This window comes from Mustelus asterias, chromosome 20, assembly GCF_964213995.1.
Source record: "Mustelus asterias chromosome 20, sMusAst1.hap1.1, whole genome shotgun sequence".
In the NCBI taxonomy this organism is placed as follows: domain Eukaryota; kingdom Metazoa; phylum Chordata; class Chondrichthyes; order Carcharhiniformes; family Triakidae; genus Mustelus; species Mustelus asterias.
The window spans coordinates 27,162,360-27,179,446 of record NC_135820.1 but is presented as its reverse complement, the minus strand read 5'-3'; the positions used below and the strand labels follow the sequence as shown (position 1 = coordinate 27,179,446).

Here is a 17,087-nt window from a genome sequence, read left to right as displayed (position 1 = left end):
TTGTCAGTTTTAATGTTCCCTAAAAAACCTAACACTTCCTCTCTCGTAATGGAGATTTTCTCTAACGGGTCAACACCTCCCTCCGAGACACTCCCGGTTAACACGCCCCTCTCCTTCGTGAATACCGATGCAAAGTATTCATTTAGGATCTCCCCTATTCCCTTGGGTTCTAAGCATAATTCCCCTCCTTTGTCCCCGAGAGGTCCGATTTTCTCCCTGACAACTCTTTTGTTCCTAACGTATGAATAGAATGCCTTAGGATTCGCCTTAATCCTGCCTGCCAAGAACATCTCGTGCCCTCTTTTTGCCCTTCTAACTCCCCGTTTGAGATCTTTCCTACTCTCTCTGTATTCCTCCAGAGCTCCATCTGTTTTCAGTTGCCTGGACTTAACGTACGCCTCCCTTTTCATTTTAATCAGATCCTCAATTTCCCTGGTTATCCACGGCTCTCGAATCCTACCTTTCCTATCTTTCCTTTTTACAGGCACATGCCTATCCTGCAGCCTTATCAATAGTTCCTTAAAAGACTCCCACATGCCAGACGCGGACTTACCCTCGAACATCCTCTCCCAATCAACATCCACCAATTCCTGCCTAATCCGGCTATAGTCAGCCTTCCCCCAATTTAGCACCCTGCCCGTAGGACAGCACTCATCCTTGTCCATTACTATCCTAAAGTTAACAGAGTTGTGGTCACTATTTGCCACATGTTCCCCTACCGAAACTTTGACGACCTGACCGGGCTCATTTCCCAGAACTAGGTCCAGTATAGCCCCCTCTCTAGTCGGGCTATCTACATACTGTTCCAAAGAACCTTCCAGTACGCATTTTACAAATTCCTCCCCGTCCGGTCCCCCAGCTCTAAGCACTTTCCAGTCTGTGCCAGGGAAATTAAAGTCCCCCACTACAACAACCCTATTTTTTCTGCACCTATCCAGAATCTCCTGACATATCCTTTCCTCCACTTCCCGTGGGCTGTTGGGTGGTCTGTAGTACACCCCCAGCATAGTGACTGCACCCTTCCTGTTTCTGAGTTCCACCCACAGCGACTCAGTACATGACCCCTCTAAGTTGTCTACCCTCTGCACCGCGGTAATATGCTCCTTAACTAATATCGCTACTCCCCCACCTTTTTTAGCCCCTCCTCTGTCTCGCCTAAAACACTGATACCCCGGAATATTCAGCTGCCAGTCCTGTCCTTCTTTTAACCAAGTTTCCGTCACCGCAACCACATCCAAATTCCGCACAAGCATTAAGGCCCTAAGTTCGTCTGTTTTACCCGTTCAGAGGCTGGAGCACATATTGCAAGCTGACATTCCCAGCACAGCACTGGGGGAAATGCTACTTGGATAAGACGTGGAGCGTTCTCCCCATTGCCCTGGACAATGTTTATTTCTCACCCAACAGCACAAAGATTACCTGGCCAGTTGTTTCTGGGGCCTTGTTATATGCAAATTAGCTGCAATATTTCTCACATTGCAACAGGTCTGTGCTTCAAAAGTACTGGATTGGCTGCAGGATGCTTTGGGACAACCGAGATTGTGAAAGATGCTATAGAAATCTTTCCTTCTAACAATAAAAGAGTCAATAAGAGTGATCCACTCCATTTGAAAACAGGTTGCAGACAGCTAGCGAGGAATCACCTGTCCATTTCACTCAGAAGGAAGCACAGGGCAAAACTCAAATGGGAAGCTACCCAAGTAATCAGCTTGTTAGCAATGCTCTCTCCTGACCTGTTTGATGAAGGCAGTGGAGATCATATCCCAGGAGACAATCCCGTGGTCCATCAGTTCCAGGAACGCGGTTAGTGTGAAGGCCAGCATCTCACCAAAACTGTAGGGAAAAATGTGGTTCAAAGGTTACCATATAGAAAGCCAGCTGATTGATCGCAGTCTCCAGCACGAACAACAAGAGCATCAATAGTTGTGCCTACCCTATGCACAAATTGGACGGCCTTTCCAAGTTTATGGAGTGTGCCCCTGAATATCTGGCCTGTAAAAGTATTGCCTAGTGGAGTTAATTAGCCAGACATAAAAGGGAGAGCCCAGGACAGAGGCCTGACTTTGGCCAAGTAAGCTGATTGCAGTCAGGTCAGCAACATGGACAATCGTTATGAGCACCATGGGTTTTTTGGGGGGGGGGGGGGGGGGGGGGGAGGGGGGGAATTAGATTCTCCTGAGATACCCTCCAAGGTCAAAATGCTTGCTCACACTTGCATATCTACAGTCAACAGGAGCAAAAGGAACATTCAGCACCTCAAGCCTGCTCTGCCATTCATTCAGTTAGATCATAATTGATGTGTAGCTCAACTCCATTTATCCAACTTTGCTCCATATCCCTTAACACCTTTACCCAAAAAAATATCAATCTCTCTCTAGAAAGTTCCAACTAGTTGCCGGTATCCACAACATTCTAGGGGAGAGAATTCCAGGTTTCTATTAGTCTTTTTGTGGAACAAAGTGTTTTCTGATTTCCCTCTTGTATTGGCCTAGCTCCAAATTGTAAAATTATGTTCCCTCGCTTTCCTAGCAGAAAGAGTATGAACTCTATCGAATCCTTTTAACATTTCAACAACTCAATCCAATCAACCCTCCAAGGCAATAATTAGGTATCTCCACTCAGATTAAATATCAAAGGAGTGCCAGTACTTGTGGGACCATGCAATGCAAGGCATTTCATGTATGTGATCAAGGAGAATTAAAGAGTGCACTCAGAGGAATCTACATGTTAACAATGTGCGCCATAGAGACAACAGAGCAGCCACTCAGGCTGTACCCGTGACCGTGCTGCCCAATCACCAGCTAACCTTCAGAATAAGGATGAAAGCAATACTCAGCTTGTTAAACTGCCTGTTCATGCAGATAATCTAAATATTTGCAAAGGAGGCAAGGAGATGCTGAAAGCCCACTTTACTGACAGTGCCTTCCAGATGAGTGTGGGGGAGAAGCAGCGAGATGCACTTCATGGAGGAGGAAGAGATGTACCCGGAATTCACTTCAGAAGATGTGCTGGGGGTCTCCCCAGTAGTTCCCATGCCATGACTTCATGGGAAGTGCTCGGGAAGGGTAAACTTATGTTGGGCAATTGCCTTGCACCCAAGAACCATCTAACCTGGTTTATTTTGGAGACTTCAGATGGTTCTGACTCTCTTAACAGAATAGTTACCCAGAAAAGTTAGAAGGATTAAAACTACTGGGTAACTATAGTACCGATCTCTCCCGACCCTGCCGCACCACCCCCCCCCCAACAAATAGGAACCCCCCGATTCTGATCCCAATCCCCAAAAATTCTCCCACCCCGCTAATCCATCCTTCCTAAACAATCCAAAGGTGCTGTAAAAAAAAAGGGGGGGCATTGCTTCACTCTTCACTTTCCTGGATTCTACTGAAGGTCTTGGGAACCCACTGCACTGCACATTTCTCACCCGGCTCAAGTTACAAGATTGGGTGAGAAATGTGCAGCTACATTCCAGGACGGAGCATTCTTACTCTGGCTGCCATTCCATGGAAGTTCAGGCCCATAAATCAGAAGAGCAAATTGACCAGTAGGTACAGGAAGTCAAAGGGATATGAGCAGATCTCCATTGATCATAGCACTGCAAAATGATGCGTGAAAGGGGCAAGCAAGGAAGATGACTGTTAATGATCTTGCACGGTTCTATATGACTGTCAGTTACCTATAAAGCAATGTAACACAATTTAATGCTGGCACAAATGGTTATCCAATGAGAATGAAGCTGTCAGCCATTCTTATTTTAATAGTTTCACACAAGAACATTGTTTACCTGAATTTATCCAGTAAGTTGCTGGAAGTGAAACACAAAGGAGGATAAATGAGGATATATGAGTATTAGAATCTGCAATACTGTTGACCAATCATTCTCAATTGCATACAAAGCTAACAAAAATTCTTCCTCTGCTCCCAGATATTTTCAACTAGCCAAGTGTCTCAGTTTTCTTTACTGTATCTAACAATGCACCTTCCCTGCACTTGGCAAATTTTTCCACCCAACAATACATACTGATATCTGAAGAGGGCATTGATCTTAAACACACAGTTGAGTGGGAGTACTGATGGTAGCATTTAGCTCCTCAACCAATATGAGAAGGCCATCATAGAGACCATGAATTGGTAATCATACAGGGGATGGATCAGGAAGACCACAGATTAGGTAATTGTGCTGGGGGCTATTAATGACTGCAGTCAGATCTTTATGCTGTGCTGCTGCTTGGTTTTCCTTTTCAGAGAAAGCAGGAGGAGGAACAAGCTTGTGGCTTGAACATGTGAGGCTCACTTCAGCATTCAACATTCCCTCAGAAGTAGGAATCAGTTCAGAGGTACACACTTTGGATGGTCTTCACAAATTTGATCATGAACAGAGGGCGAGTTACAGGTAGCAGCTGAAGGAGGGCAACCCACTCTTGGAGTCCAGTTGTCAAGGCCACCAGTGGCTATTTCCCCAGCGTGAGCCATTGTATAATTGGGCAAGTGACTCAGTGGCACAAGCTGGTTTGGTTGCAATCGAGGATTCCATCATCAAGTTGGCCTTTGGTGGGCAGCAAAGATTGTCCACTAAACAGATTTGCATTTAGCAACATTTGCAAAGATAACCTTGAGGCATTGAACCCGTGGTGTAGGAAGTGGTAAATGTGGTTTCCAAAGTGCTTGGGATGTTTCTGAACACATTTTACATTGAAGAATTATTCTGGTTAGTTCCACTTCCCTGCACTTTGGCCATGGCTCTGCAAAATTTCCTTTCAAATATTTCTTCAATTCCCTTTTTGGAAACTTACTGCTGAATATGTTTCCACTGCCCTATCAGGCAATGCTCTTGAGATCATAACAACTTGTGGCATTATCTCCACTCTGCTTATTTTGTCAATTACCTTCAATGTGTGTCCTGTAGTTATTAACCCTCCTCTGTGGAAATAGTTCGGTCTTATGTATTCTATCAAAATCCTTATATTAAATCTCCCCTTAACGTTCTCCACTCTAAGATGAACAATCACAACTTCTCCACAGAAGTCAAAATATTGACCTTTGCAATCATTGGAAGAATTTTAAAAATTTTAAATTTAGAACACTAACTTTGTTCCACTTTCCACTAGTAATGTAAGGATGAAGATGCCTTCCATGTTGATAAACTCGGTGGCAAAGGTGGCATCAGCAGAGAGTTTGGCCAGTTCCTTCAATGCATCAAGCCGTGAGTCCAGGCCCGAAGACTGGATCCTTTCTAAAAGCTGCCGGGCAGCTCGAGTCTGAGAACAAGATTTGGAGGTTAAAGATACAGATCCCATAAGAAATGGCTCTTCTACAACTGAATGAATTATCAATTTAAAAATCAATTAAGTGTCTGACACATAATACCACAGGAATTCATTCATTCAATTGTCGCACTCTCTCCTCCTCCCCTTTAAGCCTCCCCACTGTTACAGACTGCAGCCTGACAAGAGGCCACACAGATGACTGGCATTCAGGTCTCTGCCAGTTCAGTCTCTGAGAAAGTAGATTACTTTGGTTCCTCCTTTCCAGTTGACTCCTACAAGATTACAACCCCATGGGCAGCAGAAGTCTGGTACCTCTTTAAGTCCGAACAGAGTGTCTACAAGCTGTCATATTACGTGGAGTGATAATCACAATCACATCCAATTCCGCTACGGATTTTGCAACCTCGTCCTTCTTGATCCATCTGCACTCTTTGACACAACCACACCATCCTCCTCCAACAGCTCTCCCTTGTCATCCAGCTGGATGGGATCACACTTGCCTAGTTTCATTCTCATCTATCTAATTGTGGCCAGAGTATCACTCAATGACTTCGCTTCCCACTCCTGCAGCTATACTGCTAGTGTCCCCCAAGGATCTCTCCTATTTTTTTGGATCTACCTTTTGCACATTGATAGGGGTAATTTATTAGCTTGGATAGGTGACTGGCTGTTGGACAGAAAACAGAGTCGGGATAAATGAGTTTTTTTCTGGATGGCAAGTAGTAACTAGTGGGGTGCCCCACTTGGACCCCAGCTATTTACAATCTCAACATATTAATGGCTTGGATACAGAGATAGAAAGCTCTATAGCCAAATTTGCAGATGACACAAAAATAGCCGGGACAGTAAGTTGCAGTGAGGGAATAAGAACCTTACAAATGGATATAGATAGATTAGGAGAGTGGGACAAAATGTGGCAGATGGAGTTTAACATGGATAAGTGCGAGGTCATGCATTTTGATCAGAAGAATGGGACGGCGACTGGAATTTAGAAGAATGAGGGGAGATTAAATTGAGGTATGTAAGATGATAAAGTAGATGTAGAGCAGATGCTTCCTTTTGTGGGGCATTCTAGGACGAGAGGTCATAGTCTAAGGATAAGGGGTAGCATATTTCAAACAGAGTTGAGGAGAAACTACTTTCTCTCAAAAGGTTGTGAATCTGTAGAATTCACTACACTCAAGTGCAGTGAATGACGGGAGTGCGCGCAAATTTGAAGAGTTAAACAGATTTTTAATTGGTAACGGGTTGAAGGGTTATGGGGAGAAGGCAGGAAAATGGGGATGAGGAGCTTATCAGCCATAATCGAATGGCGGAGTGGGCTCGATGGGCCGAATGGCCTAATTCTGCTCCTTTTGCTTAGGAACATTATTCGAAAACACTATTTTCCAAATAGACGCTGATGACATCCTGCTCCACCTCATCACTTCTCTGGATCCCTTCACTGACTCTACATTGTCAGAATTCTTATCTGATGCCCAATACTGGATAAGCAGAAATATTAAGATATTTTAAAAATGCATTTATAGTGTCTTCCCTGAACAGGGGCTCCAATGTGCTTTAGAACCAATGCAGATTAGTCACTGTTGCAATGTGGGAAACGCAGCAGCAATTTCCTACAAACAGCAAGGTGATCATATCAGTCAGGACACCGGAGGACACATCCCTATTCTTCTTTGAAATATTGACATGCGATCTTCTCATGTCCACCTGAGAAGGTAGACAGGGCCTTGGTTTAATGTCTGAACTGAAAGACCACGCCTCCAGCAATGAAGCACTTCCTCAGAACTGCACTGGATTAAATAAAAACAAAATACTGCAAGTGCTGGAGATCTGAAATGAAAACAGAATTTGCTGGAAAGTCTCAGCCAGTTTGGCAACTAATGAGAGAGAAACAGTTAATGTTTTAAATCCAATATAACTCTTCTTTAGATTGGAAGAGTGAACTCTGTTTCTCGCTCTACAAATACTGCTAGACTGGCTGAGCTTTTTTTCCAGCAATTTCCAGTACATTGTTTTTACTATTGCACTGGGGTGTCAGCCTAAATTTCCTTGCTCAAATCCTGAGTGCTACCAATTGAGCCAAAGATGATAAGGCCAAAGCCATTACTCCTGGTCCTGCTATAAACTCTGTCCTCTGCCTATTGACTACATCCTACTCCCAGGTAACTGAGGCTGAAACAAAATCTTGGTGTTATAGGTGACATGGAAATGAATTTTCAGCCACATACTCATGCCAGCACGAAGACTGCCTAGTTCAAAGATGTGCAGGTTAGGTTGATTGGCCATGCTAAATTTGCCCCTTAGTGCCCTGAGATGCGTAGGTTAGAGGGATTAGTGGGTAAATGTGTAGGGATTTGGGGGTAGGGCCTGGGTGGGATTGTGGTCGGTGCAGACTCAAATGGGCCAGATGGCCTCTTTCTGCACTGTAGGGTTTTTATGATTCATACAGTTTTTTTAGTTTATTTATTAGTGTCACAAGTAGGCTTACATTAACACTGTAATGAAGTTACTGTGAAAATTCCCTAGTCACCACACTCCGGCGCCTGTTCATGTACACGGAGGGAGAATTTAGCACCTAACCAGTACATCTTTCAGACTGTGGGAAGAAACCAGAGCACCTGGAGGAAAACAATGCAGACACAGGGAGAACGTGCAGACTCCACACAGACATCGACCCTGGGCCCCTGGCACTGAGGCAGCAATGCTAACCATTGTGAAACCATGCCACCCTTCTACTTCTACCTCTGTAATACTGCTAGACTCCATCTCTGTCTCATCTGCTGAACCCTTCCTTTATGCCTTTGTTATCTCTTGTCTCTCGACGTAACCATACCAATGTATTCCGAATTGGTGTCCCATGAACTACCCTCTATAAACCTGAAGTAATTCACAGCTCACACCAAGTCTTACTGACCGACATTGATTCCTGGTTCGGCAATGTCTGAATTTCAAAATACTTATCTTTGTTCTCAAATCCCTCCATGATTTTGCCCCTTCCCATCTCCTCCAGATCTAGAATCCGCCAGGATATCTGCGCTCCTCAAACTCTGCCCTCAAGAATCCACAATTTTAAACCCAGCATTGGTGGCCATGTCTTCAGTTGCCTGGACCCCAAGCTCTGGAATTCCCTCCCCAAACTTCCTTCCCACCTTTGAGCCACTCCATAAAACCCTCTTATTGCATTGACCCAGCTTTTGACCATCTGCCCTAATGTGGCTCAGTGTCAAGTTTGCTTTGTAACACTCCTTGGGTTATGTTATTACACTGAAGGTGTTATTAAATATAAACTGTTGTCCTCCCAGGCACACCATCCAGTAGTGTCACTCAATGAGTAACAATCTTTGCAGTCTTCTAGCTGTTGTAACTTGATTCATCGGTGCAGCACAAGCAATGACACTGAAGTTGTTCATTGATCTTGGAGGACCTTGAGAAGACGCCAGTCTTCACCAGAAGTCCATTCAGTCACACACACCAGGTTAGACTGACAATCAGGAAATTTTCGCCCGAATTTAAATTAGCAAAATAAGCAAAGAGTTGATTTTAATTTCTCAATACTATCTCTAGTCACGAACAAACCTTATTTTAAAAACATTGACTTGAGGGTCGCCAACAGTGACACAATAGCCCAAAACTCAAATCCACCTCACTGGTGAACTACCATCGACTTCAGAAAGCGTAGTGGAGGACATGTCCCTGTCTACATGGAGATTGGTAGACAGCTTCAAGTTTTTAGGTGTTTAGATTGCCAACAATCTGTCCTGGTCCCATCACGCCGACACGATAGTTAAGAAAGCTCACCAACATCTCTACTTTTTCAGAAGGCTAAGGAAATTTGGCATGTCTGCCATGACTTCACCAATGTCTACAGATGCACCATAGAAAGCATTCTTTCCGGTTGCATCACAGCTTGGTATGGCTCCTGCTCTGACCAAGACCGCAAGAAAATACAAAGGGTTGTGATTGTAGCCCAGTCCATTATGCAAACCATCCTCCCATCCATCGATTCCATCTACACTTCCCCACTGCCTCGGGAAAGCAGCCAGCATAATCAAGGACCGCACGCACCCTGGACATTCTCTCTTCCACCTTCTTCCGTTGGGAAAAAGATACAAAAGTCTGAAGTCACGTACCAATTCACTCAGGAACAGCTTCTTCCCTGCTGCAATCAGACTTTTGAAATGGTCCTATCACATATTAAGCTGACCTTTCTCTTCACCCTATCGGTAACTGCAACACTATATTCTGCACCCTATCCTTTCCTTTTCCCCTTTGAACAGTATGTTTTGTCTGAAACAACTCGCAAGAAATGATACTTTTCACTGTATCCCAAAGCATGTGACAATATTAAATCAATTCAATTCATCAAGCAGCTGGAGCTCACTGGTCCCATTTAAATAGGACCTGCAGCTCAGTTTAGAGTCCATTTGGGGATAACCCATTCCACCAGGGCCACGAGATCCAAATATACCCCCTTTTGTAGTCTGTACTTTTGAAAGATGCGCAAAATATATGAATACTCACGGGGGAGATGGCCAGCCGCAGTATGGTCCCATTTTTAATCTCGTTACGAGTCTAGAGAGGGTTACAGAAAGAGGGGCCAGAGTGGGGGAGGGGGTGGGGGAGGGGAGGTGGAAGAAAAATGGAAAATCATGAATTCAAAAAGGAGAACAGCAATTAATTGACTTTGTTTGTTTCACAGAAGTTGGGTGTAGGGTGTGTGGGCAATGAAGTTGAGCGTTTGAGCAGAGCTTTAAGGAAATTAAGTGCAAGGCCCACAAACAGTGAGCTTTAATGAGTTTAAGGGTTGGCTCTGAAACAGGATGGATGCTGATGTGCACAGATAGTGGAGGCAAAGACCTGGCATAACTTCAGATGCTACAATGGAATAGCTGGATATTTCTGGATGGATAATGTAAGATTGGCCTTTCTTATCTATTATGGATGCAATGAATGTTACTTAATTACTGATGGAGATTAAATGCTCGGTATTGTGGAGATTTAAAGGCTTCAGGAGCCAGGTAGCTGACCTTTTCTGTGATGTATAGCTGGGTCCCATCAGCATAGCGTAGAGTGTAGTGTTCTGGATTCGGTAAGGACCACCTAGAAAGCAAAACAAGACAAACTACATCACAAAACTTCCAAGTGCAGCACAGTATTGATAAACTTTGAGCCGCACTAGCTGGTGATCTGACACATTAAACAGAAATTGACAAGAATTAGTTACTTGTAACTGCAATTACAAGTAACATCTAATCAGTATGTCATCAATCACGGACACAAACTTATCAGTAATTGTAAATCACCAGTTTGCCATTAACAATTAGGAACACAGGAATCGGAGTAGGCCATTCAGTCCCTCAGGATTCTCGTACCCAATAAAAATGTGTGGGGGGCACTCAAAGCAGAAATTAAACAGGGACAAAATAAACATTTTATGAGTCTCTAACATCTACATGATAGCCAGTATTACAGGTTATCTGAAATATATTCCTGTGATTGCTCAGTCCTTTTCTACCCTCCACACTAGTTCAACTTTTTTCCTCCATCACTGCAGCGTTTGGTCACTGCCCGATGCTGACACACCACAGGGCACCAACACACTGTTCCATAGCTGACACTCTCTTCCATAGCTACAGAGGGCATGGCATACTCTTCCATAGCTAGAGCCTAGTGTTAACACACAATCCTATCAACATCAAACACAGCTAATATCATTGGACCAGTATTCCAGAGGCTCAGATTCAAGCTCTGGAGATACCCATCCAAGGGCATTGAAGAGTCAACCATATTGGTGTGGATCTGGAGTCACGTGTAGGCCAGACAAGGTAAGGACTGCATATTTCCTTCCCTAAAGGACATGAATGAACCAGATGGGAATTTCCAAAAATCAACAATGGTTTTATGGTCATCGTTAGACTTTTAATTCCAGATTTTTATTGCATTCAAAATTTCACCATCTACCATGGTGGGATCCGAACCCAGATTCGGTCCCAGGTCTCTGGATTACTAATGCAGTCACAATACCACTACATCACTGCTTCCCCTATAATGACAATTACTCTATATCAGCAATCTTGGATAGAGATCAGTCTGTGTCTTTTTGTAAACAGCCTCATTCACAAGCACAGTTCTACTTATAGCTCTTATGTAGACATTTTTTTCTGTATGTGGATGTGAAAAAAAAAACACCACGTGTGGGCAGTCTCTACATGTACAATACTGGACTAATACAAACCAGCCAAAATACAGTTACTGACACTGGGAACGATACCGCAGATAGTAATTTTCAATATTTTATCCTCCCCTCTGAAGACACTGATTCATTTTGAGAGGCAGATCCACAGTTGCCCAATGCCCTCATTCTTCAGGTATAAGCATGGGACACTGAGTGATGGCAGCAATTCGGCTATGGCATGCATCACAATAGTCCATGCTCCAATTCACACAAGTGGATGAATTGAAAAGTAATCAGGACTGAGAAGAATGGCTGGCTTCTTCCCCAGGGGATGGGGGTCAAAGTGCACAAGTGGACAAAGGGAGCATCACCCTGCCCAGCTTATTACCTAATTAGAGTGCCTTGCTCTGCCCTCCCCACCCCGCATATACCTTAACTTCTCTATTTCTGTGGGGCTCAGATACATTACCAAACTCTCCAGTCCCATACCTGTGCTTCCATAAAGGAAACAATCAATACTCTAAGGAAAAACATTCCTGCCTCATCCAGCTAACAGTAAGGCAGCTAATCACAGAGCACAATTATCATAACGGACCTTCCCCTGTGGGATCTGGACAGCTTCAACCACCCACATCATACAACTAGCAATATCAGATATCAAGCCTAATTTCATACCCCACCCTAGTCACCACACAAGGCCCAAACCAGAGAGCGTCTGCAACCTTTATATCCCTTTTGATCCCAAACCGACTGTCCGGCCCCATACTATCTCCGTCCCATCACACAAAGGACACTTCCTGCACACAACATTAGCGCCTAGTCCCTTAAAGGTAAAGGTACCAACTGGAAATTCTCAATGCTCTTCACATCCTTGATCGTCACTATTTCTAATCTATGTCAGCCCTATAAAGCCCCCTCAGTCTCAGAGGTCATGTGCCTCCCCTCTCCATTTATCCTAGTGGTACCAACATACCTTCAGCTCCGAGGCATTGAATTCTCCACAAAATCTCTCAGCCTCTCTATTCTCCTCTCCTTTTAAACACACACCTATGTCCAAGCTTATGGCCTTCAATAATATTTCCTTCGAGAGTCTACTTTTGACCAATTACATTACATGAAAGGAGCTACATGACGGCATGTTGTTGCTGCCATTGCTGCAAACACCAAGAACAAGTTTAGCATGGTTGATAACATATGAACAAACAAATTAGGAGAAGTAGGTGGGTAATTTGGCCCCTCACACCTGCTCCTCCAACCAATAAGATCATGGCTGATCAGATTGAGGCCTCAACTCCACTTTCCCTCCTACCCCCTCATCAGGCAAGAATCTATGTAACTCAGCCTTAAAATCATTCATTGACTGTTGGCTCCACCGCTCTGGGGTAGAGAGTTCCACAGACTCTCAGCGTTCAAAAAAAAATTCTTCTCATCTGTCTTAAATGGGTAACCCCAGGTTAGAATTTTCCAGCTCTTCACCCAGATGTGAATAGAGATTTCAATGGCGCACCAGCATGTTTCCTCGTGGTGTGGGGGTGGTGGTTTTGGCATCCACACTTTCAGTTCCCCTCATATGTTTCAACAAGATCCCCTCTTATTCTTCTAAACTCTGATGGATATAGGCCCAACTTGTCCAACCTTTGCTCATAGGACTTCTCATTTCAGGAATCAGTTGAGTGGGCCCTCTGTGTCCTGGCTACCCATGTATGCAGTAAGTAGATATGCAGTGGTCATAGAATCCCTACAGTACAGAAGGAGGCCATTCGAGTCTGCACTGACCACAACCCCATCTAGGCCCTATTCCCATAACCCCACATATTTACCCTGCTAATCCCCCTGACACTTGGGTCAATTTAGCACGGCCAATGAACCTAACCTGCACATCTTTGGACTGGGCACCCGGAAGAAACCCACGCAGACACGGGGAGAACTTGTAAACTCCACGCAGACAGTGACCCAAGGCTGGAATTGAACCTGGGTCCCCAGTGCTGTGAGGCAGCAGTGCTAACCACTGTGCCACTGGTCCCAATGGTCATTGGGGGATAGAAAGGCATTCCTTGCATTGCCAGGGTAAAGGATGTCGCAGAGTGCAGAACATTGGTTTAGGGGTGGTGGGAATGAAAAGTTGTGGTTTCCCGTGAGAATCAGTGACAGGAAGGAAAGGATGGAGGTCCCCGAGTGAGAGAATTTTAGAAACAAAGATGGGAGGCAATAATCTCTGTGCAACATGTTAATGAACATAGAAACAAGCAGGATGGAACAAGTTGACAGAAGGCTGGAAAAATGGTTAGGGAAGTAGGGTATCAAATTCCTGGGCACTGGGATCTATTGTATGGTAGCAGGGATCTGTTCAAGGCTGGAAGATTGCACCCCAACAGAACAGAGATCCAGGTCTTCACAAAAAGATAAGTTTGTGCTGTGAACAGTGTTGTAAACTAAGTTGGTGAGGGTGAATGGATGCAGCGGTGGACGGGGGCAACATTAAGATGAAATATTAGGAGGAGAAGCCAGGTGGGTAGATAATTAGGAGAGGCGAAGAGTACCAGAGTGATTAGTTCACAAGTAGGAGGAATCAAAATGGTAAATGTCAGGCTGTGCAAGGCTGGTCACGAATGCAGGTGTGCAAATACACAGCGTGTGATTTTTAAAAAGGCTGATGAGCTGCAGACATAGTCATCACATTGGACTATGCTTATAGTGGCAATAAAACAGACAGAATTGTTACAGCACAGGAGGAGGCTGTGCGGCCAATCATGTTTGCTCTCCAAATTAGCAATTTACATGTAGCTAATAATCAATCATCCCTTAAATCAAGAAATTAAAGAGGTTTGTAGCAAAGACAATGTAATAATTATAGGGATCTTTAATCTTTGTATGTAGGGGACAATTAAAAAAATAGCAAAAGAAGTTTGAAGGATTGGTCATGGAATGTATTGGAATACCTCCTTAGACCGCAGATCATGGAACCAACCAAGGAAGATGCTATTTTAAATCTTGTTTTATGTAATGAGACAGCATTCATTAGTAATCAGAGTTGAAGGAGAAACAGAGTGCTATAGGGAAAGTGCTAGGAAAGTATTATTAATTGGATAGCACCCCCATGAGCCAGTACAGACATGGGTTGAGTGGTCTCCTGTTATGCTGTGTTGTTTTAATGATTCTATGACGAATTCCCAATAAGAGAAAGCAAATATAAAAAGTACTACATCCCTTTTGTTGCTCCCTGATACCATCACTTCCTCAACTCCCCATTTTTCATTATTCCCAACTCATGCTTCACATAAGGCTTCACCCTTCCTTCCCACCCCTGCCTACGCTATTTATTTGCCCTCCTTCTTCCACCCACCCCCACCCCCCCACCATCTTCCAGACTGCCAAGTAGTTTTGTGACCAGTTTTTATAGCTTCAGATCGAGGACCAATATTCTTTCCTGATCCTTTACTCAACATTAGAAAGTACAACAAGGAACAGCACAATCTACAGTACAGAGAGAGGGCCTTTCCCCAGAGACGCAAAAACTATGTTCACCAGCATGGACAAACAAACTTCCCACACACTGGCTGGGGTCAAGGTTATGCTGAAAAAGTAAATACAAATATTAATTCTGGAGTTAATGACCATGGGATTACTGGAGTAACCAGCAGATAACAATTCCCATCAATCACTCACTCACTCTATAATTGCAAACTGGAACAAATTTGCTTTTGTATTTGCCCTGAACGATTTGCTCTCGAGAATATTGCGCCCTCAGGCAGCTTGGCTCCTTCCAGTTTGCAGTCTCTTGCACAGCAGCTCCTGAATTATATACAAAATCAGGCAAGTTCAAGGGAGGGAGGAGAAGAGTTGACAGGCATAGAACCTTTAATAGTTACAGCAACGTGCATTTATATAGTGCCGTTATTTGAGCAAAACGCTTCACAGCACTGCACAGGAATGTAGTAAGGTAAAATTTAACACTGAAGCTACCAGGAAGCAACTAAAATCATGGACCAGGTTGTAGGTTTTATACAGCAGCTTAAATGAGAGAGAGAGAGGTACAGAGATTTAGGGAGAGAATTTCAAGAAACAGATGCTGGACGAATGGACCAGTCAGCCAGCTGTCAACAGCGAGCTGGTTTAATTTTCATACGGTAATGGGACATAGGGTTACTAGTGAAAGGAAATGGGTCGTAAATACTGCTGAACCAGAATAAGTAACAAATGACTGTTCTGGAACTAAGTCAAGAAGACACAAAATAATGAGACAGCTTTCATTAGTAATCATATATAGTTGAAGGGGAAACAGTGCTTTAGGGAAAGTATTACTAATTGGATAGCTCCTCAATGAGTAGGTACAGATGTAGGTTGAGTGGTCTCCTGTTATGCTGTATTATTTTAATGATTTTGTGACAAATTCCCAATAAGAGAATGCAAATATTACTACATCCCTTTTGTTGCTCCCCTGATTCCATCACTTCCTCAACTCTATAGATTTTATTTTTTGTGACTCATCATTAGATTGAATCTTCTCAATTTCTCTTTCATCCTCCTCCACCTCTACCAGCAATCTTTCCAATTTTCAATATTTTTCTCATCTTCACTCCTAGATGGGATACAGCACCACAGGTGGTAGGTACCCTGGTATCTCGCCCAAGCGCCTGTTCCATAAACCCAGCTGGACAGTCCCATTTTGAGTAGCACCACAGCTGAGGTGGAGCTGGTCCTCACCCAACATTCACCCATACGCACTCTCCAGCTGCCTGGGTCCCAGAGTCATAGAGGTTTACAGCATGGAAACAGGCCCTTTGGCCCAACTTGTCCAAGCCGTCCTTTTTTTTGAAACCCCTAAGCTAGTCCTAATTGCATTTGGCCCATATCCCTCTATACCCATCTTACTCATGTAACTGTCTAAATGCTTTTTTTAAAAAGACAAAATTGTACCCACCTCTACCACTACTCTAGCAGCTTGTTCCAGACACTCACCACCCTCTGAAAAAGTTGCCCTCTGGACCCTTTTGTATCTCTCCCCTCTCATCTTAAACCTATGCCCTCTAGTTTTAGACTCCCCTCCCTTTGGGAAAAGATACTGACTATCTAGCTGATCCATGCCCCTCATTATTTTAGACCTCTATAAGATCACCCCTCAGCCTCCTACACTCCAGAGAAGAGTGTCCCAGTCTACCCAGCCTCTCCTCATAGCTCAAACCATCAAGTCCCGGTAGCATCCTAGTAAATCTTTTCTGCACTCTTTCTAGTTTAATAATATCCTTTCTATAATAGGGTGACCAGAATTGTACACAGTATTCCAAGTGTGGCCTTACCAATGTCTTGTACAACTCCAACTCCTGTATTCAATGTTCTGACCAATGAAACCAAGCATGCCCAATGCCTTCTTCACCATTCTGTCCACCTGTGACTCCACTTTCAAGGAGCTATGAACCCGTACCCCTAGATCTCTTTGTTCTGTAACTCTGTCCAATGCCCTACCATTAATTGAGTAAGTCCTGCCCTGGTTTAATTGACCAAAATGCATCACCTCACATTATCTAAATTAAACTCCATTTGCCATTCGCATAGTTATACACTTGGTGTGTCGAACCACAAAGATTTTAAGCATAATTTTATTTAGAAAGTCTATTGTTTTTAAACTTTGAAGTACATTTAAT

General features: G+C 43.8%; 2 protein-coding genes across 4 annotated transcripts in view; both read right to left on the bottom strand.

Moving 5' to 3' along the window:
• LOC144508453 (acyl-coenzyme A diphosphatase NUDT19-like) overlaps window positions 1-17,087 on the bottom strand; it is a 424,531-nt gene that overhangs the window by 332,628 nt on the left and 74,816 nt on the right. The window lies entirely within an intron of this gene.
• LOC144508449 (engulfment and cell motility protein 2) overlaps window positions 1-17,087 on the bottom strand; it is a 182,548-nt gene that overhangs the window by 100,971 nt on the left and 64,490 nt on the right. Inside the window, exons 4-8 of one of the 2 annotated variants that reach the window (XM_078236371.1) lie at window positions 10,298-10,370; window positions 9,792-9,842; window positions 5,089-5,258; window positions 3,785-3,805; window positions 1,734-1,833 (exon numbers count right to left, since the gene is read on the bottom strand). In XM_078236371.1, the coding sequence (XP_078092497.1) occupies window positions 1,734-1,833; window positions 3,785-3,805; window positions 5,089-5,258; window positions 9,792-9,842; window positions 10,298-10,370 (415 nt within the window). The remainder of the gene's footprint in view (window positions 1-1,733; window positions 1,834-3,784; window positions 3,806-5,088; window positions 5,259-9,791; window positions 9,843-10,297; window positions 10,371-17,087) is intronic. The other variant, XM_078236372.1, reaches the window with a different exon arrangement.